This window comes from Mobula birostris, chromosome 11 (assembly GCF_030028105.1).
Source record: "Mobula birostris isolate sMobBir1 chromosome 11, sMobBir1.hap1, whole genome shotgun sequence".
NCBI lineage: Eukaryota > Metazoa > Chordata > Chondrichthyes > Myliobatiformes > Myliobatidae > Mobula > Mobula birostris.
This window is the reverse complement of record NC_092380.1, coordinates 1,174,107-1,201,226: the sequence shown is the minus strand read 5'-3', so window position 1 is coordinate 1,201,226 and position 27,120 is coordinate 1,174,107. Positions and strand designations below refer to the sequence as shown.

General features: G+C 49.5%; 1 protein-coding gene across 2 annotated transcripts in view; it reads left to right on the top strand.

Moving 5' to 3' along the window:
- The window catches only part of LOC140204711 (sulfotransferase 1C2-like), a 72,665-nt gene extending 48,214 nt beyond the window's left edge, over nucleotides 1–24,451 (top strand). For both annotated transcript variants that reach the window (XM_072271409.1, XM_072271410.1), the window contains 7 exons: nucleotides 1,631–1,794; nucleotides 10,024–10,152; nucleotides 11,602–11,699; nucleotides 12,190–12,316; nucleotides 22,417–22,511; nucleotides 23,404–23,584; nucleotides 24,256–24,451. In XM_072271409.1, the coding sequence (XP_072127510.1) occupies nucleotides 1,632–1,794; nucleotides 10,024–10,152; nucleotides 11,602–11,699; nucleotides 12,190–12,316; nucleotides 22,417–22,511; nucleotides 23,404–23,584; nucleotides 24,256–24,368 (906 nt within the window). In that variant the 5' untranslated portion in view covers nucleotide 1,631 and the 3' untranslated portion in view covers nucleotides 24,369–24,451. The remainder of the gene's footprint in view (nucleotides 1–1,630; nucleotides 1,795–10,023; nucleotides 10,153–11,601; nucleotides 11,700–12,189; nucleotides 12,317–22,416; nucleotides 22,512–23,403; nucleotides 23,585–24,255) is intronic.
- The last annotated feature ends 2,669 nt before the right edge of the window (nucleotides 24,452–27,120 follow it).

The window sequence follows — 27,120 nt, the reverse complement described above, 5'->3', positions numbered from 1 at the left end:
CCTAATCACCATCCCAGTACAGAAACACCGTGACCCCTGAACCAACCATCACAACGCTAATCACCATCTCAGTACAGAAACACCGTGAGCCCTGAACCAACAGTCACACTCCTAATCACCATCTCAGTACAGTAACACCGTGACCTCTGAACGAACAGTCACACCCCTAATCACCATCTCAGTACAGTAACACCGTGACCTCTGAACCAACAGTCACACCCCTAACCACCGTCTCAGTACGGAAACACCGTGATCTCTGAACCAACCGTCACAACCCTAATCACAATCTCAGTATAGAAACACTGTGACCTCTGAACCAACGGTCACAACCCTAATCACCATCTCAGTACAGAAACACCGTGACCTCTGAACCAACTGTCACAACCCTAATCACCATCTCAGTACAGAAACACCGTGACATCTGAACCAACCGTCACAACCCAATCACCATCTCAGTACAGAAACACTGTGACCTCTCTGCTGACTGCATTTGTTGCTCTGTGTGATTGTTGTAAAAATTGTGCACAATTTGTGCTGTATTGATGTTCTAGTTCAGAACTTTGCTGCTCTGAGGCACTCACCTGTGTGCCTCAGTCTGTGTCTGATCAACGATACAGATGTGTCTGTGTTGTTGCTGCAAGCAAGCTTTTCATTGCTTGAAAGAGTGCAGAGAAATTTCATGAGAATGCTGCTGGCACTTTAAAACCTAAGTTGTAAGGAACGATTGAGTAGGTTAGGTGCAGGAGAATGAGGGGAGATCTTATAGATGTTGATAAAATTAAGTGGTACATATGGTGTGAATGCTGTCTTCCACCCAGGCTAGGTGACACTTCAGCTGAAGGTCATGAACTTGGGATGAAAGATGATTGGTGCAGGTTGAGGTACTGGCCGGAGGCCCAGGTTGGCACAGACTCAATGGGCCAAAGGGCTTGTTTCTGTGCTGTGGAATGAAGAACAGTACAGGACATCACAGGCAACTTTGGCCACCATGTTGTGCCGACCCTATGAACTACTCTCAGATCAATCACACTCTTCCCTCCCACATTTCCCCCCATCTTTGTTTCATCCATGTGCATATCTAAGATTTTCTCAAATGCCCCACCACCACCCCGGCAGCTTGTTCCTTTCTGGAAAAACCCTATCTGTGACATGCTCCCTCTACCTTCCTCTAGTCACCTGAACCACATGCCCTCTGGTATTGACTATTTCTGCCTTAGGAAAAAGATCTCTAACTGTCCACCTCTATCTCGGCCTGTTATCACCTTACAGTCCCCTATCAAGTCACCTCTCACTCTCCTTCATTTCAAAAGAAAAGCCCGAGCTCACTCAACCCATCCTCATAGGACATGTTTGCTAACGCAGACAGCACGCTGGTAAATCTCTGCACCCTCTCTAAAGCTTTGACGTGCTTCCTTTAGTGAGGTAATCAGAACCGACCTCTGATATCTCCCGTAAGACAGTGCAAAAAACAGACCGGAACAACGAGGTAGTGCTCATGGTCAACTCGACTATTTGGCACTGTCTAGGCGGAGGGAGGGAAATGTCTGTTCCTCAGATGTTTCGTGTGGGGCTTCAGGATCCGAGGCCTCCCCTTACAATGAAATTTGATGATGAACTTGCTCTGTTCCAGGATGCAGGCTCCGGAAGATTCTGCGAATTCAGGCATTTGCAGGCCTGTCCTGGAGGTGGTGGAGGGAATACCCCTGCCCAGCTGGATTCTGACCAACTGGACTGAAATCCAAACGATCCAGGCCAAGCCTGATGATGTCCTGATTGCCACGTACCCCAAAGCAGGTGAGCTCTGGCTGCGGGCCTTCTTTGGGGGCCACTTATTTCAATTTTTCCCCATTTCTATTCCCACTCACAGAGGCTAAGGAAATTTAGCATGTCACCATTGACCCTTGCCAATTTTCACCAGTGCCCCAGCGAGAGCACCCTATCCTGATGCACCACGGTTTTGATTTCAGCCAGCATCGTCAAAGACCCACCCAGCCCACACATTCCCTCTTCTCTCCCCTCCCAGTGGCCAGAAGATACAAAACCCTGAAACCATGTCCCACCAGGCTTAGGGACCGCTTCTGTTATCAAACTGTTGAATGGACATCTTGTATGATAAGATGGACTGTTGGCCTCACAATCAACTTGCACCTTATTGTTTACCTACTCTGCACTCCCTGTAACTGTGAAACTCTGTTGTTTCCCTTGTTCTACCTCAGTGTAACAATCTGATCTATATGAACAGTAGACAAGACAAGTTTTTCACTGTATCTCCATACATGTGACAATAATAAGCCAATTCTAATGCCATTACCAACAAGCATGTCCACGTTCTCCTTTACCTTGATGAGACCCGGCACAGACTGGGCGAACTGCTTCACTGGGACCTTTGGTTCATCCACCCTGGCAGGCAGGATTTCCTGGTAGCCACCCATTTCAATTCCACCTCCCATTCCCACACCAACACATCCATCCACGCCTCCTCTGTATCTTGACGAGGCAAGGTGGAAGTTGGAGGAACAATGCCTCATATGCCACCTACATAGTCTCATACCTCTGGTAATGACTTCCCTTTGCTCCCCCCGCCAGTTTCTTCACTGTGGTGGCCCTCTTACCCCTTTTCTTCCTTTTCCCACTTTCATGATCTGCCCATCACCCCTCCCTGGTTCACATTGTTCCCCTTCTCCATGGTCCACTGCCCTCTCCTATGGGATACCACGCAAACATAGTAGCTAAGAAAGTTCACAAACACCTCTACTTCCTCAAGAAGCATGAGAAATATGAATGCCCCTGTCAGTCCTCACAAATTTTCACAGATGCACCATAGAAAGCATCCTATCTGGATGCCTCACCCTGCCTTGTGCATCTGGATCCTGGACTTCCTGGCAGATCGTCGGCAGTGGTAAGAGTGGGCTCCCTCTCCTCCACCCCTCTGACTCTCAACACAGGAGCCCCTCAGGGCTGTGTACTAAGCCCCCTCCTTTACTCTCTGTATACCCATGACTGTGTCGCCACCGACAGCTCCAATCTGCTAATTAAAATTGCAGATAAAACTACATTGATTGGCCTAATCTCAAATAATAATGAGGCAGCCCACAAAGAAGAATTCTTCACCCTGACACAGTGGTGTCAGGAAAACAACCTCTCCCTCAATGTCGCAAAAACAGAGGAGCTGGTTGTGGCCTACGGAGGAATGGAGACAGGCTAGCCCCTATTGACATCAATGGATCTGGGGTTGAGAGGGTAAACAGTTTCAAGTTCCTCAGCATCCACATCACTGAGGACCTCACGTGGTCTGCACACACCAGCTGTACGGTGAAAAAAACATAACAGTGCCTCTTTCACCTCAGATGGTTGAAAAAGTTCAGCACGAGACCACAAATCTTAAGAACTTTCTGCAGGGGCACAGTTGAGAGCATCCTGACTGGCTGCATCACTGCCTGGTACGGGAACTGTACCTCCCTCAATCACAGGACTCTGCAGAGAGTGGTGTTGACAGCCCAGCACATCTGTAGATGTGAACTTCTCACTATTCAGGACATTTACAGTGATAGGTGCGTAAAAAGGGCCTGAAGGATCATTGGGGACCTGACACAATCACAAACTGTACCAGCTGCTACCATCCGGGAAATGGTACCAGAGCTTAAAAGCCAGGACCAACAGGCTCCGGGACAGCTTCTTCCAGCAGGCCATCAGACTGATTAATTCATGTTGATACAATTGTATTTTTATATTATATTTACTGTTCTGTTGTACATACTATTTATTACAAATGACTATAAATTGCACATTGCACATCTAGATGGAGACGTAACGTAAAGATTTTTACTCCTCATGTATGCGAAGGATGTAAGAAATAAAGTCAAATTCAAATCACCCTATCTGGATGCATCATGGCTTGTTCTGGCCACTGCACTGTCTGTGACCGAGAGAGTTGTGGACACAGCTCAGCACATCACAGAAATCAGCCTCCCCTCCAGAGTGTCTGTCTACACTTCCCACTGCCTCAGTAAAGCAGCCAGCCTCATCAAACACCCCACCCGCCCCAGACATTCTCTCTTCTCCCCCCTCCCATTGGGCAGAAGATACAAAAGCCTGAAAGCTCGTCCCACCAGGCCCAAGGACAGTTTCTATTCTACTGTTATCAGACTCTTAAACGGTCGTTTGGTATGAAAAAGGATCTTGTACTTTCCCAGGGTATATAACGTAGAACATAGAAATTTACAGCACAGTACAGACCCTTCCACCTACAATGTTGTGCCGACCGTGTAACCTACTCTGGAAACTACCTAGAATTTCCCTACCACATAGCCTCTATTTTTCTAAGCTCCATGAGCCTCTTAAAAGACCCTATTGTATCTGCTTCCACCATCACCGCCGGCAGTGCATTCCACACACCCACCACTCTCTGTGTGAAAAACATACCCCTGACATCTCTTTGGTACCTATTTCCAAGAACTTTAAAACAACATCCCCTCATGTTAGCCATTTCAACCCCGGGGAAAAACCTCTGACTATCCACACGATCAATGCCCCTCATCATCTTATACACCTCTATCAGGTCACCTCTCATCCTCCACTGCTCCAAGGAGAAAAGGCCAAGTTCATTCAACTTATTCTTATAAGGTATGCCCTGCAATCCAGCAACATCCTTGTAAATCTCCTCTCCACGCTCTCTATAGAATCCACATCCTTCCTGTAGTGAGGTGACCAGAACTGTACTCCAAGTGGGGACTGACCACGGTCTTATATAGCTGTAACATTACTTCACGGCACCTTAACTCAATCCCACAGTTGATGAGTGCTGACACACCATACACTTTCTTAACAACACTGTCAATCTGCGGAACATCTTTGATTGCCCTATCAACATGGATCCCAAGATCTCCCTAATCCTCCACACAGCCAAGAGTCTTACCATTTATATTATATTCCGTCTTCAAATTGGACCTACAAAAATGAACCTCTTCACATTTATCTGGGTTGAAGTCCATTTGTCATAGTCATACTTTATTGGTCCTGGGGGAAATTGGTTTTCGTTACAGTTGCACCATAAATAATTAAATAGTAATAAAACCATAAATAGTTAAATAGTAATATGTAAATTATGCCAGGAAATAAGCCCAGGACCAGCCTATTGGCTCAGGGTGTCTGACCCTCCAAGGGAGGAGTTGTAAAGTTTGATGGCCACAGGCAGGAATGACTTCCTATGATGCTCTGTGTTGCATCTCGGTGGAATGAGTCTCTGGCTGAATGTACTCCTGTGCCCAACCAGTACATTATGTAGTGGATGGGAGACATTGTCCAAGATGGCATGCAACTTGGACAGCATCCTCTTTTCAGACACCACTGTGAGAGAGTCTAGTTCCAATCCCTCTGCATTACGAATGAGTTTGTTGATTCTGTTTGTTACCCTCAGCCTGCTGTCCCAGCACACAACAGCAAACATGATAGCACTGGCCACCACAGACTCGTAGAACATCCTCAGCATCATCCGGCAGATGTTAAAGGACCTCAGTCTCCTCAGAAAATAGAGACGGCTCTGACCCTTCTTGTAGACAGCCTCAGTGTTCTTTGACCAGTCCAGTTTATTGTCAATTCGTATCCCCAGGTATTTGTAATCCTCCACCATGCCCACACTGACCCCCTGGATGGAAACAGGGGTCACCGGTACCTTAGCTCTCCTCAGGTCTACCACCAGCTCCTTAGTCTTTTTCACATTAAGCTGCAGATAATTCAGCTCACTCCATCTGCCACTTCTCAGCCCAGTTCTGCATCCTATCAATGTCCCGTTGCAACCTCTGACAACCTTCCAGACTATCCACAGCACTCCCAACCTCTGTGTCATTAGCAAACTTACCAATCCACACTTCTACTTCCTCATCCAGGTCACTTATAAAAATCAAAGATCACCACTGGTCACCGACCTCCATGCAGAATATGAATCATATGAATCATAAAAAGTAAACTCCTCTCGGGCTTCCAGCTGATTATAACCAATGTTTTGATGACAGACTCTGCCATCATCATGGATGGCAGCTGGAAGCCCGACTAGAGTTTATTGGTCCATTAGTATGATGAAACAGGCTCTTGAGAAAGCAAATCTAAAGAGATGTATAGGCAGCTGGTGGGTGATGCTGGACCCAGCCTGGGGGGGAGGGTGTGGATGATAGGGAGGTGAGGGGTAGTGTAACCTGATCGGGGGGGACAGAGGAATGGTGGAAAGGAGGGAAGGAGGTGAGGGAGATATGTGTGGGTGATAGGCAAACACAGAGGGTGGAGGAAAGGAGAAGACGAGGATTGGGAGGGGTCAGTGGGATAAGAGGGATCAGGGAGATTGTAGAAATTAATGTTCATACCATCAGGTCATAGTGTCATAGAAAAGTACAGCACAGAAACAGGTGCTTTGGCTCATCTAGTCAATCCCAAGCCATTTAAATTGCCTACTCCCATCAACCTCCACAGGCTACATAGAAACAGAAAACCTACGGCGTAATACAGGCCGTTCAGCCCACACGTCCCTACCTTAGAAATTACTAGGGTTACCCATAGCCATCTATTTTTCTAAGCTCCACGGACCTATCCAAAAGTCTCTTTAAAGACCCTATCGTATCCGCCTCCACCACTGTCGTCGGCAGCCCATTCCACACACTCACCACTCTCTGCGTAAAAAACTTACCCCTGACTTCTCCTCTGTACCTACTTCCAAGCACCTTATACCTGAGTCCTCTTGTGGCAGCCGTTTCAGCCCTGGGAAAAAGTCTCTGACTATCCATATGATCAATGCCTCTCATTATCTTATACACTTCTAACAGGCCACCTCTCAACCCCCGTCACTCCAAGGAGAAAAGGCCGAGTTCACTCAACCTGTTTTCATAAGGCATGCTCCCAAATCCAGGCATCTTTGTAGATCTCGTCTGCACCCTTTCTATGGTTTCCACATCCTTCCTGTAGTGAGGGGACCAGAACTGAGCACAGTACTCCAAGTGGGGTCTGACCAGGGTCCTATAGAGCTGCAACATTACCTCTCAGCTCCTAAATTCAATTCCACGATTGATGAAGGCCAATACACCGTACGCCCTCTTAACCACAGAGTCAACCTGCGCAGCTGCTTTGAGTGTCCTATGGACTCAGACCCCAAGATCCCTCTGATCCTCCACACTGCCAAGAGTCTTACCATTAGTGCTATATTCTGTCATCACATTTGACCTACCAAAATGAACCACCTCACACTTATCTGGGTTGAACTCCATCTGCCACTTTTCAGCCCAGTTTTGCATCCTATCAATGTCCCGTTGTAACCTCTGACAGCCCTCCACACTATCCACAACACCCCCAACCTTTTTGTGTCATCAGCAAACTTACTAACCCATCCTTCCACTTCCTCATCCAGATCATTTATAAAAATCACGAAGAGTAGGGGTCCCAGAACAGATCCCCGAGGCACACCACTGGTCACTGACCTCCATGCAGAATATGACCCGTCTACAACCACTCTTTGCCTTCTGTGGGCAAGCCAGTTCTGGATCCACAAAGCAATGTCCCCTTGGATCCCATGCCTCCTTACTTTCTCAATAAGCCTTGCATGGGGTACCTTATCAAATGCCTTGCTGAAATCCATATACACTACATCTACTGCTCTTCCTTCATCAATGTGTTTAGTCACATCCTCAAAAAATTCAATCAGTCTCGTAAGGCACGACCTGCCTTTGACAAAGCCATGCTGACTATTCCTAATCATATTATTCCTCTCAGGATCTTCTTCATAAATTTATCAACCACTGAAGTAAGACTCACTGGTCTATAATTTCCTGGGCTATCTCTACTCTTTTTCTTGAATAATGGAACAACATCTGCAACCCTCCAATCCTCCAGAACCTCTCCCGTCCCCATTGATGATGAAAAGATCTTCGCCAGAGACTCAGCAATCCCCTCCCTCGCCTCCCACGGTAGCCTGGGATACATCTCATCTGGTCCTGGCGACTTATCCAACTTGATGCTTTCCAAAAGCTCCAGCACATCCTTCCTTAATATCTATATGCTCAAGCTTTTCAGTCTGCTGCAAGTCATCACTACAATCACCAAGATCCTTTTCCATAGTGAATACCGAAGTGAAGTATTCATTAAGTACCTCTGCTATTTCCTCCGGTTCCATACACACTTCCCCACTGTCACACTTGATAGGTCCTATTCTTTCATGTCTTATCCTCTTGCTCTTCACATACTTGTAGAATGCCTTGGGGTTTTCCTTAATCCTGTCCGCCAAGGCCTTCTCATGGTCCCTTCTGACTCTCCTAATTTCCTTCTTAAGCTCCTTCCTGTTAGCCTTATAATCGTCTAGATCTCTAACATTACCTAGCTCTCTGAACCTTTTGTAAGCTTTTCTTTTCTTCTTGACTAGATTTATTACAGCCTTTATACACCACGGTTCCTGTACCCGACCATAACTTCCCTGTCTCATTGGAACGTACCTATGCAGAACTCCACACAAATATCCCCTGAACATTTGCCACATTTCTTCCGTACATTTCTCTGAGAACATCTGTTCTCAATTTATGCTTCCAAGTTTCTGCCTGATAGCCTCATATTTCCCCTTAGTCCAATTAAATGCTTTTCTAACTTGTCTGTTCCTATTCTTCTCCAATGCTATTGTAAAGGAGATAGAATTATGATCATTATCTCCAAAATGGTGACACTGAGAGATCTGACAGCTGACCAAAAGGAACAGCCTCAGAGTAGAAGGACATCCTTTTCAAACAGAGATAAGGAATTTCTTTAGCTGAAGGGTGGTAAATCTGTGGAATTCATTGCCACAGATAATTGAGGAGGCCAAGTGATTGTGTATATAATGAGTGTAGGTATATGGGCTGTTGATTAGTAAGGACATCAAAGGTTACAGGGAGAATGGGGTTGAGAGATATGACAGAGTAGACTCGATGGGCTGATTGGCCTTATTCTGCTCCTATGGTTTAACACCATGCATTTCAGTTGAGATGAACGGAGCAAGTCTTTTTTGCACAGGGTGATCAGCACCTGGAATGTGCTGCCAGTAGTGGTGGTGGAGGCTTATATGAGTGAGATGTTTAAAAAGCTGTTATGCAGACAACATGGATGGACAGGGAATGCAGGGAGATGGGCTTTATGTAAGCAAGGGATTAGATGATCTAACAGATTATGGGAGTGATACTCTGCGAGCCAGCATAGACTGTGAGAGGTAAAGGGCCTCCTGCTCTGTCACAAGGAGCTCGAGGACATGATTACAAGTCAGTGAGACCACCTGGGGTACCCGAGACCTGCACAACAACACAAGGCGTAAGCCACTCGGCCCTTCAAACCTATTCAATCACTCAAGGTGATCTCAGCCAATCTGCCCCAGGTTCCCACAGCCTACTCACAGTCAAAGTCGTATAGCAGGGAAACAGGCTGCTCGACCCAAACCATCCTTGCCAACACAGATTTCCATCCAATCCGATCCCAGTGGATGGAATGGACCTCGAAACCTTTCCTTCCAGTGTATTTGTCCGAGTGTCTTTCAAATGTAGTTAATGTACCTGCCTCGACCACTTCCTCTGGCAGCTCTTTCCACATAAAGACCACCCCCTGGGTGAAAACGTTGCCCTTTGGGGCCCTAACAAATCTCTCCGCTGTGCCCTCTGGTTCTTGATTCCCCAGCCCTGGGGAAAATGACTGCGCGCTTTCACCCTATCTGATTACACTCACAGCTTTTCCATGGAGTGAAGGAGGGAGAGTGGGGTATTTGTACTTGGACAATTTGTAGGATTTCCTGGTTTGAGGCATTTGACCGATTCGTTCTGGTCCTCATCCAATGGAAATTTTCTCCCTCCCTTCAGTTCATTTCCCCACATTCTCTGCTCCCTCCCACACACTGTCCTCTCCCCACCTCTTCCTTTTCCCTCCCATTCCCCTATCACTCCTCCTGCACTCACCCCGTCTGCCCCACTCTGTAGCTCTCCCTCTCACCTGCTCACCTTTCTACAACACCTCTCATCTCTAACCTCCCTGCAGGCACCACCTGGATGCAGGAGATTGTGGATCTCATCATGATGAATGGGGACGTGCAAAAATGCAGACGCGCCCCCATCTTTGAACGGATTCCCTTCCTCGAGATCTGCAGCCCTGCATTTCAATCTACTGGTGAGGGAACCCAACCAGGCCAGAAGGGGTCACATGGGGAGGGAGAGAGACACTGGTGGGAGGGACAGAGGGTAGGAGACATGGTGGGAGAAGGAGGGAGAGGCTGGGAGAGAGGGAGGGAGAGTGGAGTGAGGGAAAGAGAGAGAGAAACAGAGAGAAAGAACAGTAAGAGAGAGACAGCAGGAAGAGAGAAATGGAAAAAGAGAGACTGGGGAGAGAGAGACTGGAGAAGAGAGAGAGGGAGACAATGGGAGAGAGAGAGTGGGAGAAACTGGGTAAGAGCAAGACAGGAGAGAGAGACTGGGGGAGAGAGATGGGGAAGAGAGAGACTGGGGGTAGAGAGACTGGGGGGAGAGAGACTGGGGAGAGAGAGACTGGGGGGAGAGAGACTGGGGGGAGAGAGACTGGGGGAGAGAGACTGGGGGAGAGAGAGAATGGGGGAGAGAGAGAATGGGGGAGAGAGAGAATGGGGGAGAGAGAGAATGGGGGAGAGAGAGAATGGGGGAGAGAGAATGGGGGAGAGAGAATGGGGGAGAGAGAGAATCAGGAGAGAAAGACTGGGGGCTAGACAGACTGGAGGAGAGAGAGAATGGGGGCTAGAGAGACTGGGGTAGAGAGGCTGGGGACTAGAGAGACTGGGGAGAGAGACTGGGGGAGAGAGACTGGGGGAGAGAGACTGGGGGAGAGAGACTGGGGGAGAGAGAGAATGGGGAGAGAGAGAATGGGGAGAGAGAGAATGGGGGAGAGAGAGAGAATGGGGGAGAGAGAGAATGGGGAGAGAGAGACTGGGGGCTAGAGAGACTGGAGGAGAGAGAGAATGGGAGCTAGAGAGACTGGGGGAGAGAGACTGGGGTAGAGAGACTGGGGAGAGAGAGACTGGGGAGAGAGAGACTGGGGAGAGAGAGACTGGGGAGAGAGAGACTGGGGAGAGAGAGACTGGGGAGAGAGAGACTGGGGAGAGAGAGACTGGGGAGAGAGAGACTGGGGAGAGAGAATGGGTGAGAGGGAGAGGACGAGAGAGAGAAAGAGACTGCAGTGGAGAGAGGATGGGGAAGAAAAAGCGTGATTTAGGGGGAGAGAGAGAGAATGGAGAGAGATTTAGGGAGAGTGTTTGGGGGAGAGCAGAGAGAAACTGGGGAGGAGAGAAGGCGAAGGAAGAAAACTGCATGGAGAGAGAGTGGGTAGAGATAGATAGAGGTGTAGACAAGGACACAAAGAGTGAGACTGGGTGAGGACAGGTATGTGAGGCAGAATGGGAATGTGTTGAGGGTAAAATGGGGGAAGGGGACGTGTGCGGGTGGTCACGGGTAGACCACAAGGAGAGAGGATCAGAGGCATGGGTGGAGAGCAAGGGGAGGAGGTGTGGGAGAGGCCGACGTTTCTGATTGATGTGGAGCTATTCGGTGTTCTTGGGTGGGGGGTGAAAGGCTAACCTCTCTGTGTCACCAGGGGTGGATCAGGTCAAGAAGCTGCAGTCTCCCCGAATCATCAAAACTCACCTTCCATTCCAAAAGGTACCCAAATCGTTCCGGGAGCAGAACTGTAAGGTAAGTGTGTCCAACGGGAGAGGCAGAAGAGGGGAGAGCAGTGGGGTTGAGGGGGACAGAGGGGCAGAGAGAAAAGCAATGAAAAAGAATGTGGGTGAAGGACACAGAGAAAAGGGAGAAATGATGGGAGGAGGACAGAGTGAGAGAGGGGGCAGAGAGAGAGAATGGGGTAGAGAGTGGGGCAGAGCTCAGGGCAGTGAGCTCAGGGGAGAGAGCATGAGGAAGAGACCGCAGGAGGAAAGGGTGCAGGGCAGAGAGAGGGAGAATGGGGAGAGAGGGATTGTGGAGAGAGAGGTGAGAGAGTGGGGGAGAAGAGAAATTGGGGGAGGGAGAATTGTGTGGGCAGAGTGCTGGTGACAGCATGAGGGGAAGAGAATTACAGGACAGGGAATTTGGTGGGACAGAGAATTGGGATGCAGAGAAATGGTGGGAGCAGAGAGTGCAGGTGTGACAGATCAAGAGAAAGACCTGACATTCCATTGCCCCTCAGGTGATCGTGGTTGCTCGCAACGCAAAGGACAACGTGGTCTCCTACTTCCATTTCCACCGGATGAACCAGGTGATGCCAGAGCCTGGCACCTGGGAGGAATTCCTGCAAATGTTCATTGAGGGGCAGAGTAAGCATCGAGGTTCACAGCAACACCACCTCACACACCTTCCCCAGGGACACAACCCCTGCACATCATCACGTCACACATTTCTGGAGACCGACACAGAGTGAAGCTCCCTCCTCACAGTCCCATCACAGACTCCCGAGGTGAGATACAGAATGAAACTCCCTCCACACCGTCCCATCACACACTCCTGGGATCAGACACAGAGTGAAGCTCCCTCCTCACAGTCCCATCACAGACTCCCGGGGTCAGACACAGGGTGAATCTCCCTCCACACCGTCCCATCACACATTTCTGGAGACCGACACAGAGTGAAGCTCGCTCCTCACAGTCCCATCACAGACTCCCGGGGTGAGATACAGGGTGAAACTCCCTCCACACCATTCCATCACACACATCCGGGTTAGACACAGAGTGAATCTCCCTCCACACTGTCCCATCACACACTCCCGGGGTCAGGCACAGAATGAAACTCCCTCCACACCATCCCATCACACACTCCCGGTGTCAGACACAGAGTGAATCTCCCTCCACACTGTCCCATCACACACTCCCGGGGTCAGACACAGAGTGAAACTCCCTCCACACCGTCCCATCACACACTCCCGGGGTCAGACACACAGTGAATCTCCCTCCACACCGTCCCATCACACACTCCTGGGGTCAGACAGAGAGTGAATCTTTCTCCACACCATCCCATCACAGACTCCCGGGGTCAGACACAGAGTGAATCTCCCCCCACACCATCCAATCACAGACTCCCAGGGAGCTGTTCTGATTGAACTGAGAGAAATCAAGGAAAAACTGCTGCATAAAGTTCGTGAGATACTCTGGGGGAGATACTGAAGGTCTCTTGGACATCTGAGTGAGGGCTGTTTTAGTGTGGAGACTGCTTTCAGAGTTCTTCTGCCAATTTGGACTGCATAGCTTCCCGCTACGGCCGTTGGCAACTTGCCAGGAAACTGCTTTGCTCCGAGTGCAGGGAGAGAAACACAGTTATTCCCCACTAACATCGGGGCAGCATTCATTTCCTGTGTTGTGTTTCCCTCTCGTGTGGGTGCCGGAGCGTTTTAGATGCCACAAACTTTAACGGCCTGGGAGTTCTTCTTGACCGACGGAGCATTTCCTGGTGTTGGAATTTCTGGTGCAGTGCCTAAAAAGGGACTGTCTTCCTACTGCCCTAGCAACAGAAGGTTCCTCCCCATTCCAGCTGTCTTAAGGAGAGTCTGGAATGTGTTCCAACTTCTCAGGATCCAAAGCCCTGGAGTGATGGGATTTGCTGATGCTGCAGGACTGGGCGAACTGCAGGAAGTTCCAAACATTCCTGTCCAGGAATTCTACTCACTCCAGGGCTTTATCAGTGGCACTGCTGCATATATTTCTCACTTTAGACTCTAAAGCCACCAGCCCGGCCCAGTCTGCAGGGAGTCGCAGACTTGCGGGGAGTGATGCAAGGATGGCTGCCTCTCCATCCTCAGCCAATGCCCTGTCTCAGTCAGTGGAGGGTGAATGCAGGGGGAAATGTATTGTGTGAGCTGTGAAACAGTGCACAGTGGCCATGGAGGACCTGGTTGGGGAGGCCAGTATTTTGGCCTCCAGGGAAGAGTTCGGGAAGGCAGTGTTTTATCTGGGGACTGATGAGTTGGTGTACCGAGACCTCACTGGGGGGGGTGGGGAATCACGGACAAAGACATCCTTTCACAGATGGAGCTGTACCGTCGAGCTGGAGGGCCACTCTGGTTTCCGGCGTGACCCAGTATCGGCAAAGAAGTTGAAGGAGCGAGTAGGCTCCTTTGACTTGGTGGTCTCCTGGCGGAATCTCCACCCTGACTCTGGCGACTTCTCGAGAAGGTCTGGAGGGGGGGTGCCCGCATAGTCCACCTCTACATCTCTCGGGCATACATCTCCCGCATGTCGGTATCCTCCATGTGGCTGGAGTCGTGCCCGGACCATCACCTTGTGTGGATGGAATTTGCTCCTCTGCACCCTTGGGTGGGAACTGGCACTGGCCCTTTAACAACTGGCTGCTGGGAGACAGCCAATTCTGGGATTCATTCCGAGCATTCTGGGTCTACCGGAGGGAGAGATGGGTGGATTTCTGCTCCTTATGGCTATGGCAGGACATAGGCAAAGCCCACATCCGGTTTCTATGTCGGGAGTACACTAGGGGCTTGATAAAGAGGCAGGGCTCTGAAATTAAGCAGCTTGACAGAGCGTTGCTTGACCTAGGGTCCCGTCTTGGTCTGACTGCTGGGGACCAACAGTTACGGCAGGAACACCAGGGGAAGAACACACTGAGGAATCTGCAGCTCCAGCAGTCCCGAGGTACGTATGTGAGGTCACAGATCCAAATGCTGTAGGATTTGGACCGTGGCTCACCCTTCTCCTACGCACTGGAGAAGTGGCGGGGAGTCCAAAAACAGCTAGTGGAGTTACTGGCTGCTGATGACTCCTCCGCCACGGACGCTGATGAAATCAACGCAGAAGGCTGCTCCTTCTATAAATCCTTATTCTCGCCAGATCCGTTAACTGTGGACGTGTGCAGTGTGATCTGCAAAGATTTGCCCCAGTCACCCTAGAGGACGTAGAGTGGCTGGACACCCCTGACTCGGATGGAGCAGTCTACATCCCTTCAGCAACTCCAGAGGGGCAGGTCCCCTGGCCTAGATGGCCTAAGCATGGAGTTCTTTCAAGCTTTCAGGGATGTCTTGATGGAGAGCAGAGCCACCGGGGAAATGCCCCTCTCATGGCGGAGAGCTGTTGTGGTCCTATTGCCCAAGAAGGGAGACCTCCGCTTGCTAAAGAACTGGTGTCTGGTTTCTCTCTTACGTGCCGACTACAAGATCTTCACCCAGGGAATGGCCAACCGTCTTGGCTCGGTGTTGAGACAGGAGACTCACCCTGACCAATCTTGCACAGTCCCAGGCTGGTCCATTCAGGACAATGTCCATCTGGTCTCGACCCTGATCCACCTGCTCTAGGAAACTGGGATTTCTCTCTCTTGACCAGAAGGTGTTTGACTGGGCAGACCACAGTTTCCTGGTGGGCACTGCACAGACATTTGGGCTCAGACCACACTTTGTAGCCCAGGTTCGGCTCCTATACTCTGCCACAGAGTGCCTTGTCCAGGTCAATGGATCACCGACAGCAGCCACTTCCTTTAGAAGAGTGGTACATCTGGGGTGCCCCATGTCCGGCCAGTTGTATATCATCTCTGTAGAGCCATTCCTGTGTCTGGTTCTGTGTGAATGGGACATAGAGGGGATCCTCTCAGCCTACAGATGTTGTGTTCCTAATGGTGACAGACACAGTGACCTGCAGAGCACACACAAGTGCCAGGAAGTTTTCTTAGCAGTGTCCACCGCCCGATCAACTGGTGAAATGTTCCAGAATCTTGGTGGTCAGTGGCAGGTGGACACACTGCCAGAGAAGATGAGACCTTTTGAGTGAAGCACCAGGCATCTCCTCTATCTGGGAGTCTACCAGAGTGCTTCTTCCATCTCCGCCGCATCTGCTCTCGGGATGAGGCTTTTCATTCCAGGACGAGGGAGATGTCCTCCTTTTTTAAAGAAAGGGGCTTCCCTTCCTCCACCATCAACTCTGCTCTCAAACGCATCTCCCCCATTTCACATACATCTGCTCTCACTCCATCCTCCCGCCACCCCAGTAGGAATAGGGTTCCCCTGGTCCTCACCTACCACCCCACCAGCCTCCGGGTCCAACATATTATTCTCCGTAACTTCCGCCACCTCCAACGGGATCCCACCACTAAGCACGTCTTTCCCTCCCCCCTCTCTCTGCTTTCCGCAGGGATCGCTCCCTATGCGACTCCCTTGCTCATTCGTCCCCCCCATCCTTCCCCACCGATCTCCCTCCTGGCACTTATCCTTGTAAGCGGAGCAAGTGCTACACATGCCCCTACACTTCCTCCCTTACCACCATTCAGGGCCCCAGACAGTCCTTCCAGGTGAGGCGACACTTCACCTGTGAGTTGGCTGGGGTGATATACTGTGTCCGGTGCTCTCGATGTGGCCTTCTATATATTGGCGAGACCGCTTTGCTGAACACCTACGCTCTGTCTGCCAGAGAAAGCAGGATCTCCCAGTGGCCACACATTTTAATTCCACATTCCATTCCCATTCTGACATGTCTATCCACGACCTCCTCTACTGTAAAGATGAAGCCACACTCAGGTTGGAGGAACAACACCTTATATTCCGTCTGCGTAGCCTCCAACCTGATGGCATGAACATCGACTTCTCTTAACTTCCGCTAATGCCCCACCTCCTCCTCGTAACCCAACCGTTATTTATTTTTAAACACACATTCTTTCTCTCACTCTCCTTTTTCTCCCTCTGACTATACCCCTTGCCCATCCTCTGGGTTCTCCCCCCACTTTGTCTTTCTCCCTGGGCCTCCTGTCCCATGATCCTCTCATATCCCCTTTGCCAATCACTTGTCCAGCTCTTGGCTCCATCCCTCCCCCTCCTGTCTTCTCCTATCATTTTGGATCTCCCCCTCCCACTTTCAAATTTCTTACTAACTCTTCCTTCAGTTAGTCCTGACGAAGGGTCTCGGCCTGAAACATCGACTGTACCTCTTCCTAGAGATGCTGCCTGGCCTGCTGCATTCACCAGCAACTTTGCTGTGTGTTGCTTGAATTTCCAGCATTTGCAGAATTCCTGTTGTTTGCTGCTGAGAGACCTGGCTGGCGGACTGGCAGGTCCTGGAGACGAAAGTCATGGCCCGGCTGGGGCGCTGGTCAGATCTTCTCAGGGTGCTTTCCTATCGAGGCAGGGTGGTGGTCATAAACCAGCTAGTGTTCTCCATGTTGTGGTACTGGATGGTCACTTTGCCCCCACCTTGCCCTTTGTCACAAAGATGCAGAGGAAGTTAGTGGACCTCTTCTGGGACAAGAGGAGACACTGGGTCTCTGCAGTGGTCCTGAGTCTCCCAGTGGGAGAGGGCGGACAGTTGCGGCTGGCGGCTCTCCACCTCAGAACCCTGCAGAGGTTCCTCCCAGCTGGCATGTGTTGCTGACGTACTTTCTCCGGGGGGGGGGGGCTGCTATCTTCATGAAGAGATGATACCACCAGCGGACCTTAGCCATGCTACTTTGCAGAGTCTGCCCAGCTTCTATCACAACCTACTGAGATTCTGGAATATTGTGGCCATTCCCCTCAAAAACAAGTATACCATTTTGGATACTTTTGTGCAGATGGCCTCCTGGGAGAATGTCACGGCAACCAGGTTACAGGCACTGAGCATGGGTCCGTGATGCAGAAGGGAAAGAAAGAGAAGAAAGGAGCAGTAGTCAAAGGGGACTCAATAGTGAGGGGAACAGACAGGAGATTCTGTGGACATGAACAGGTCCAGGGTGCCAGAGTCAGGGGTGTCTTAGATCACGTCCACACATTTTGGAGAGGGAGGGGGAGCAGCCAGATGTCTTGGTACTTTATTGGTGCCAATGACATAGGAAGGAAAAGCAATGAGGTCCTGAAAAGAGAATTTAGAGAGCTTGGTAGAAAGCTGAGAAGCAGGACCTCCCAGATAGTCATTTCTGGATTGTTGCCTGTGCCATGCGCCAGTGAGGGTAGAAACAGGATGCTTTGGCCGACTAATGAGTGCCTGAGAAGCTGGGCAGGGGGCAGGGCTTCAGGTTCCTGGATAATTGAGATCTCTTCTCGGGGAGGTATGACCTGTTTAAAAGTGACGGGTTGCACCTGAACCGAGGGGGACCAATATTCTCGCTGACAGGTTTGTTAGAGCTGTTGGGGACTCAGGAAAGGACAGATAGTGAAAAAGTAAAGATAGCGTGCAGTAAGATTGTCAGGAAGGGCAGACAGGTGATGGGACAGTTGCAGCCAACAGAGGTTAGGGATCATTAAGGATGCAGAATCAGAAAGGATAGCAAATTTGGTACTCAAGGTGTTGTACCTAAATGTGCATAGTATAAGAAATAAGGTGGATGATCTTGTTGCAATATTACAGATTGTCAGGTATGATGTTGTGGCCATCACTGAATCGTGGCTGTAGGATGGTTGTAGTTGGGACCTGAATGTGCAAGGTTACAAATTGTATCGGAGGGATAGGAAGGTAGGCAGAGGGGTTGGTGTGGCTCTACTGGTAAAGAATGGCATCAAATCAGTGGAAAGATGTGGCATAGGATCGGAAGATGATGATGCACTATCAATAACTCCAAAAGACTGGAAGTAGAGTAAATACTGAAAGGCTTTTATTAACAGTAAAATGTGACCTCCACCATGCTGAGTATCTGCCCCTGGACTGAGAGGAGGAGCAATGGCTCAATTGCCTATATATATATATATGGTTTACCACAGATGATGAATCCTTGTGCGTTGAGTCAAGAAACTTCAAGGGTAAAAGGACGTTAATGGCAGTTATATACAGGCCTCCCAGCAGTGGCTGGGAGGTGGACCACAGATTACAACAGGAAATAGAAAAGGCGTGTTGAAAGGGCAATGTTATGGTAGTCAAGGGAGATTTTAACATGCAGGACAATTGGGAAAGTCAGGTTGGTAATAGATCTCAAGAGAGTGAGTTTGTTGAATGCCTAAGAGACAGATTTTTAGAGCAGTTTATTGTTGAGCCTACTAGGGTATCAGCTATACTGGATTGGGTGTTATGTAATGAACCAGAAGCGATTAGGGTGCTTAAGGTAAAAGAACCCTTAGGAACCAGTGATCACAATATGATTGTGTTTAACTTGAAATCTGATAGGGGGAAAGTAAAGTCTGATGTAGCAGTATTTCAGTGGAGTAAGGAAAATTACAGTGGTATGAGAGAGGAGTTGGCCAAAGTAAACTGGAAGGAGCTGTAGGCAGGGATGTCAGCAGAGCAGCAATGGTGTGCGTTTCTGGGGAAAATGAGGAAGGTGCAGGACATGTGTATTCCAAAAATGAAGAAATACTCAATTCATAAAATAGTACAACTGTGGCTGACAAGGGAAGTCAAAGCTAATGTAGAAACAAAAGAGAGGGCATACAACAATGCAAAAATTAGTGGGATAGAGGATTGGGAAGTTTTTAAAAACCTACAGAGAGTAACTAAAGAAATCATTAGAAGGGAAAAGGTGAAATATGAAAGCAAGCCAGCAAATAATATCAAAGTGGACAGTAAACGTTTTTCACGTATGTTAAAAATAAAAGAGAAATGAGAGTGGATACAGGACTGTGAGAAAATGAGACAGGAGAAATAATAACGGGGGACAAGGAGATGGCTGATGAACTAAATGAGTATTTTGCATCAGTCTTCACTGTGGAAGACACTAGCAGTATGCCTGATGTTGTAGTGTGTGAAGGAAGAGAAGTGGGTGCAGTTACTGTTAGAAGACAGAAGGTGCTCAAAAAACTGAAGGTACATAAGTCACCCAGACCAGATAAACTGCACCCTAGGGTTCTGAAAGAGGTAGTGTTAGAGATTGTGGTGGCATTAAAATGATCTTTCAAAAATCATTGGACTCTGGCAATGATTTTTTTCCTGTGCCAGAGGACAGGAAAATTGCAAACGTCACTCCACGCTTTAAGAAAGGAGGAAGGCAGCAGAAAGTAAATTAGAGACCAGTTAGCTTGACCTCAGTGGTTGGGAAGATGTTAGAGTCAATTGTTAAGGACGAGGTGATGGAGTACTTGGTGACACAGGACAAGATAGCACAAAGTCAGCATGCTTTCCTGCAGGGAAAATCCTGCCTAACAAACCTGTTGGAATCCTCTGAAGAGATTACGAGGATAGATAAAGGGGCAGTAGTGGATGTTGTACATTTGGACTTTCAGAAAGCCTTTGACAAGGTACCAAGTTAAGAGCCCATGGCATTACAGGAAAGTTACTAACATGATTAGAGCATTGGCTGATTGGTAGGAGGCAGTGAGTGGGAATAAAAGGATCCTTTTCTGGTTGGCTGCCAGTGACTAGTGGTGTTCCACAGGGGTCGGTGTTGGGACCATTTCTTTTTACACCGTATATAAATGATTTAGATGGTGGAATAGATGGCTTTGTTGCCAAGTTTGCAGATAATACAAAGATTGGTGGAGGGGCAGGTAGAATGCAGAAGGACTTAGACAATTAGGAGAATGGGCAAGAAAGTGACAAATGAAATACAGTGCTGGAAAATGCATGGTCATGCACTTTGGTAGTAGAAATAAATGTGCGGACTTTTTTCTAAACAGGGAAAAAATCCAGGAATCTGAGGTGCAAAGGGACTTGGGAGTCCTTGTGCAGAACACCGTAAAAGTTAACTTGCAGGTTGAGTCAGTGGTGAGGAAGGCAAATGTAACTTTTGCATTCATTTCAAGAGGTCAAGAATACAAGAGCAAGAATGTGATGCTGAGACTTTATAAAGCACTGGTGAGGCCTCACCTTGAGTACTGTGAAGTTTTGGGCCCCTCATCTTGGAAGAGATGTGCCGGCATTGAGAGGGTCCTGAGGAGGTTCACAAGGATGATTCCAGGAATGAAAGGGTTATCATATGAGGAACGTTTGATGGCTCTAGGTCTGTACTCGCTGGAATTCAGAAGGATGAGGGAGGATCTCATTGAAACCTTTCGAATGTTGAAAGGCCTAGATAGAGAAGATGTGGAAAGGAAGTTTCCCATGGTGGGAGAGTCCAGGACAAGAGGGCACAGCCTCAGGATAGAGGGGCGCCCTTTCAAAACAGAGATGCAGAGAAATTTCTTTAGCCAGAGGGTGGTGAATTCATGGAATTTGTTGCCACCTGCAGCTGTGCAGGCCAGGTCGTTGGGTGTATTTAAGGCAGAGGTTGATAGGTTCTGGATTGGACATGGTATCAAAGGTTACGGGAGAAGGCTAGGAACTGGGGTTGAGGAGGAGGGAAAAAAAAGGATCAGCCATGGTTGAATGGCGGAGCAGACTCGATGGGCCAGATGGCCTAATTCTGCTCCAATGTCTTATGGTCTTACAGACTGCAGCTGGGCTCACCTCTGCGCCTGTTGGGCCCAGGCCCAGCAATCTTATCCGGGGGCCCAGCCCACACAACTTGAGCCGTCTTTCATCAACACCAACAATCTCATTCAGGGATGCAGGTAAAAGTTACCTGTTGGGCTGCTGCTCCACACCTTCCACTTCCTAGCCCCTGTCCACCATCCCAACCTGGGGGCAAGGAAGGGGGTTCCCAACGCAAGTCCCGTTACGAGGGAGTTCTTCCCGTGCATCTCGGAGATCTGAGGCGGCAGTGCCCTGTCACAAGTTCTTTAGATTGTACACGGATCTCCCAGCCCCTGTTAGCTCTGCAGGCTGGAGGAGACTGTATACCACATGTACACGGTCTCTTTTTGCATAACTGTGAGGGATGCTCCTCGCCGCCTAGTTACATTTCAGCCCTCCTCCCCATTTATATACGGTCATCCAGTACGGGGGGAGCGGGGTGTCAAGGATGGATGAGGATGTCCTTGTCTACTTTCTCCTGGGCTGGCTAAAACAGCTATCTGTGGGTCCTGGAAACGGGTGACAGGAATCTGCCCAGGCAGACTGTCTGGCAATGTTTAGGGGGTATGTCTGTGCCCGGGTAATCACTGAGAGGGAACATTCACTGTTCATGGGGACCATAAAGGTGTCCCGGGACCGTTGAGCTCCGTGGGGGAGGGAAGGCAATAAACATCATCATTGATAGAAATGGAAACGTTTTAGGATAATGTCATTTGTCTAGTAATTGTGTTAGCCACTGGTTTGGAAATATTTGTAGTACTGAATTTAAAATAAAGATACTTGTAAGAAATAGGGTCAGACACAGAGTGAAGCTCCCTCCTCACTGTCCCATCACACACTCCCAGGGTCAGACAAAGAGGGAAGCTCCCTCCACACCGTCCCATCACACACTCCCAAGGTTAGATACAGAGTGAAGCTCCCTCCTCATCGTCCCATCACACACTCCTGGGGTCAGACAAAGAGGGAAGCTCCCTCCACACTGTCCCATCACACACTCCCAGGGTCAGACAAAGAGGGAAGCTCCCTCCACACTGTCCCATCACACACTCCCAAGGTCAGACAGGTCAAGAGTGAAACTCCTTCCATGCCGTCCCATCACACATTGCAGGAGAGAACGGATGAGATCTTGCTGTGTTTTTCAGTAAGCTGGGGCTCCTGGTATGACTACAACCTAGACTGGTGGGAGGCAAGAAAGAAACATCCGATTCTCTTCATCTTCTATGAGGACATAAAGGAGGTGAGGAGAAGGGCAGAGGGAGAGGGGGATGGGGAGGGTAGGGAGACGGGGAGTGGGAGGGTAGGGAGACAGGGAGTGGGAGGGTAGGGAGACAGGGAGGGGTAGATGGAATTGGAGCTAGATGGGGAGATGGAGGGGAAAGGAAAGGGCAGATGGAGGGAGAGGAGAAGATGGAGGGAGAGGGGATGGACGGGAGTAAGGGAGATGAAGGGGAGATGGAGAGATGGATTTTGAGGGGGGATATGGAGGGGAAGGCAGAGAGAGGAGATGGAAGGGAGAGAGGGGGCAGATGAAGAGAGAGGTGTGATGGATGGGGAGATGAAGGGGAGGTGGAGGGAATGGGAGAGGGGAAATGGAGGGAGTGGGGGGAGATGGATTTTGCGGGGGAGGGGATATGGACAGGAAGGCAGAGAGAAGGTGGAAGGGAGAGAGAGAGGGTGATGGAGGGGGAGGGGGAGATGGATTTTGAGGGGGAGGGGGTATGGGGGAAGACAGAGAGGAGATGGAAGGGAGAGAGGGGGCAGATGAAGGAAGAGGGAGAGGGGTGATGGACAGGGAGGGAGATGGGGAGCTGGAGGATGCAAGGAGATGAAGTGGGGAGAGGGGAGATGGGGAGATAGGGGAGGGTGAGGGGGAGATTGAAAGGGAGGGATGGGGAGTTGGAGGGAGAGGGGTAGATATAAGGGGGGCAGAGATGGCAGTTGTGGGAGAGGGGGGAGATGGAGGGGAATGGAGTTTGATGGGGAGGGAAGGGTGAGGAGGAGGGAGAATATAGGTGCAGAGCTGTAGACATGCGACACCCTCCTTCCTCCTCCTCCTCCATAACCCCTTCCTCTCCATTTCACCCTCCCACCATCCATAGCTCGCTGACCCGGACTCTCTTCTCTCCCAGAACCCACGGCGAGAGATCCTGAAGGTGGCTGACTTCCTGGGTAAGACCCTGGATGAGAAGGCTTTGGAGTCAGTGGTCCATAACTCCCTGTTCAGTGTGATGAAGGAGAATCCAATGACCAACTACACCACCCTCCCTTACACTGTCTTCAACCAGGACATCTCCAAGTTCATGAGGAAAGGTAGATTCACTAATAGGATTTGTTCACAGAGAACCACCCTTCTAGGAATTATTTTTTATGCCATGTCTTCGCTTGTACCATCATTTTCACTGATGCCCAGATGAATTTGAGCCCCTCTCGACCTTCATGGATGGAGACCAGGGAGAGTTGGTCAGTCCACTTTACAGGCCTGTTGAAGTTCATGAATCCTTGTGGAGCCATGAACTTCAAACATAATATTTGCTGCAGTCACTGCACTGGAATTTTGTAGACCACATTGGTCTTGTCGAATAGCTTGGTTTCTTGTTTTGGTCTGCAAAGTTCTCTCCTCAATTCTTATGCTTGACTGAAATTCTGTTTTGGAAGCAGTTGGGCCGTCATTTCTGATCCTACTTAAGAGCTGATGTGGGCAAAATTTCTTACCATAACACAGAAAGTTCACCACTCAATCAGCAATGTGATTTCCTCCCTACATCACAATTGAGTATTCAAAATGACATCCAATCAATTGATGAAAAGTATATGAAGGCCAAGCATTCAGAAGACACACCACAATGCGATGTGTCCTCGTACGGTGACGAAATGTTCGCAAATTAATTGCCAAGATTGGAGAACAACTCAACACAACCATCAGCCACATAAGCTACACATCTCCCGAATTATTTCCAACCCCTGTTCTCCTTCTCCCTCAGGTGAAGTTGGGGACTGGAAGAATCAATTCACTGTGGCACAGAATGAACATTTCGATAAAGACTACGCAGAGAAGATGGGGAAGAGTGACATTGTCTTTCGGGAGGTGCTGTGACCATTCTCTCCCCCCACCAAGCAAAGAAAAGCAGAAGCAAAAATGGTTAAGTAAACTGTGTCAGTAAAGAAAGTTTATCCAGAGCACGGTGTGTCTGTCCTGTGTATCTGGAGAAAAGAGAGGGACTGAGAGACTACAAGATATAGGAGCAGAATTAAACCATTGATCGAATGTGTTCCACCATTGCATCATGGCTGATTTATTATTCCTCTCAACCCCCTTCTCCTGTCTTCTCCTCATAACCTTTAATGCCCTGACTAATCAAGAGCCGACCAACCTCTGCTGTAAATATGCTTGATGATTTGCCTCCCACAGCCATTTGTGGCAATGAATTCTGCAGATTCAATACCCTCCGGCTAAAGAAATTCCTCCTCATCTCTGTTCTAAATGAATGCCCCTCGTCTGAGGCTTTGCCCTCTGGTCCTAGGGTCACCCATTTTAGGAAATATCCTCCCTACACCCACTCAATCCACACCTTTCAATATTCGATAGGTTTCAGTGAGATTTTCCCTTATTCTTCTAAACTCCAGTGAGTAGAGACCAAGAGCTATCAAACGCTCCTCAAATGTTAACCCTCTTATTCCCAAAATAATTCTCGTGAATCTCCTCTGGACTTTCTCCAATCTTTTCTGAGATAAGGGGCCAAAAACTGCTCACAATACTCCAGGTGTGGTCACAGCAATGCTTTATAAAGCCTCAATGTTACACCCTTGGTCTTGTATTCCAGTCCTCTCCAAATGAATGCTAACATTGCATTTGCCTTCCTCACCACCGACCCAATCTGCAAGTTAGCCTTCAGAGAATCTTGCATGAGAAATCCCTTTGCACCTCTGATTTTTGAATTCTCTCCCCATTTAGAAAACTATCTACGCCTTTATTCCTTCCATCAAAGTGCATGACCACACACTTCCCTACACTACACTCCATCTGCCACCTCTATGCCCATTCTCTCAATGTCTAAGTCCCTCTGCAGGCTTCCTCAACACAACTTGTCCTCCCACCTGTCTTCATATCGTCCGCAAACTTGGCCACAAAGCCATCAGCTCCATCAGCCAATCATTCACATATAACATGAAAGGAAGCGGTCCCAACAATGACCCCTGGGATCAAAGCTGTCCTTGAGCCTAGAAGAGCATGCTTTCAAGCTTTTGTATCTTCTGCCCAGTGGGAGAGAGAAGAAAAGGCAAAGTCAGGGTGGGTGGGGTCTTTGATTATGCTGGCTGCTTTTCCAAGGCAGCAAGTCAAATTTACTGTCACGTGTGTACAGGGGCGATGAAAAAACCTAATCATAGCAGCATCACTAGCACACAGCATCAGGGAAGCATTGTTCACAAGAAATACTATTAGGCACAGTTTATATAAGGAAGAACACAAATGAAGCAAATTCCATTTTAGTGCGAAGTGGTCAGTGTTGCTGTACTGAAGTAGTGATTAGGGTCATGCCAGTTGGTTCAAGAACTGAATGGTTGAAGGGAAGTTGCTGTTCCTGAACCTGGTGGTGTGGGACGTCAGGCTTCTGTACCTCCTGCCTGATGGGAGCTGTGAGAAAAGGGCATGGCCCGGATGGTGGAAATCTCTGATGGGGGACGTAGAAGATATTGGTATGGATTACTGCAGCCTGCCTGCTCAGATAGAAGATGAGGTGTTGTGCCTCAAATTTGATTTGGACCTTGTTGTAACAGTCCAGGAACCCAGAGAGAGGGGTCAGAGTGGGAGTGTGATGGTGAGTTAAAGAGACAGGGTACAGGAACCACAGAGTCTATAGAGGACAGGCTGGTGCAAAGTCCACAATTCTCTGCAGTTTCTTGCAATCATGTTCAGAGCAGTTGCCGTGCCAGGCTGTGATGCTTTCGAAGGTGCTCCAGTAAAAACTGGTAAGGCTCAATGTGGACATGACAGATTTTCTTAGTCTTGAGGAAGTAGATGCATTACTGACAGTTCTTGGCCATGGTGGTTGGATCAACATGACAAGCAATTGGTGATATTCACACCCAGGAACCCAGGAACGTGATGCCCTCACCATCAGCACCACTGACAATGGAGCAGGTGCAGACAACCCCCTTCCTAAAGTCAACCACCAGACGTTCATTTCACTCGCACCGAGGAAAAACCCTTCCCTCCCCCTTCCCTCCCCTTTCCCACCCTCGTCTCCCCTTCCCACCTCTCTGTGATCTCTCCCCCTTCTCTGCCTCCTCCTTTGCCCCCTCTGCCCTTCATGTCTCCCTTCTCCCCCTTCAGACTCTCCCTCTCTCCTCCCCACTGCACTTATCCTTTGGGAAGGAAATAGAGAGCCAGAGGGAAGGGGGAGGGAAGGGGGAGATGGGGGTGGAAGGGGAGATGGGGGTGGGAAGGGGGAGGGAAGGGGGAGGGAAGGGGGAGGGAAGGGGAGGAGGGAAGGGGGGAGGGAAGGGGGAGGGAAGGGGGAGGAAGGGGAGGGAAGGGGGAGGGAGGGAGGGAAGGGGGAGGGGAGGGAAGGGGGAGGGAGGGGAGGGAAGGGGGAGGGGAAGGGGGTGGAAGGGGGTGGGAAGGGGGGTGGGAAGGGGGAGATGGGGGTGGAAGGGAGACGGGGGGTGGGAAGGGGGAGGGAATGGGGAGGGGAGGGGAAGGGGTGGGAAGGGGGAGACGGGGGGTGGGAAGGGGGTGGAAGGGGGAAGGGAGGAGGGAGGAAGGGGGAGGGAAGGGGAGGAAGGGGAGAAGGGGAGAAGGGGGAGGAAGGGGGAGGGTAGGGGGAAGGGGATGGGGGAGGGAAGGG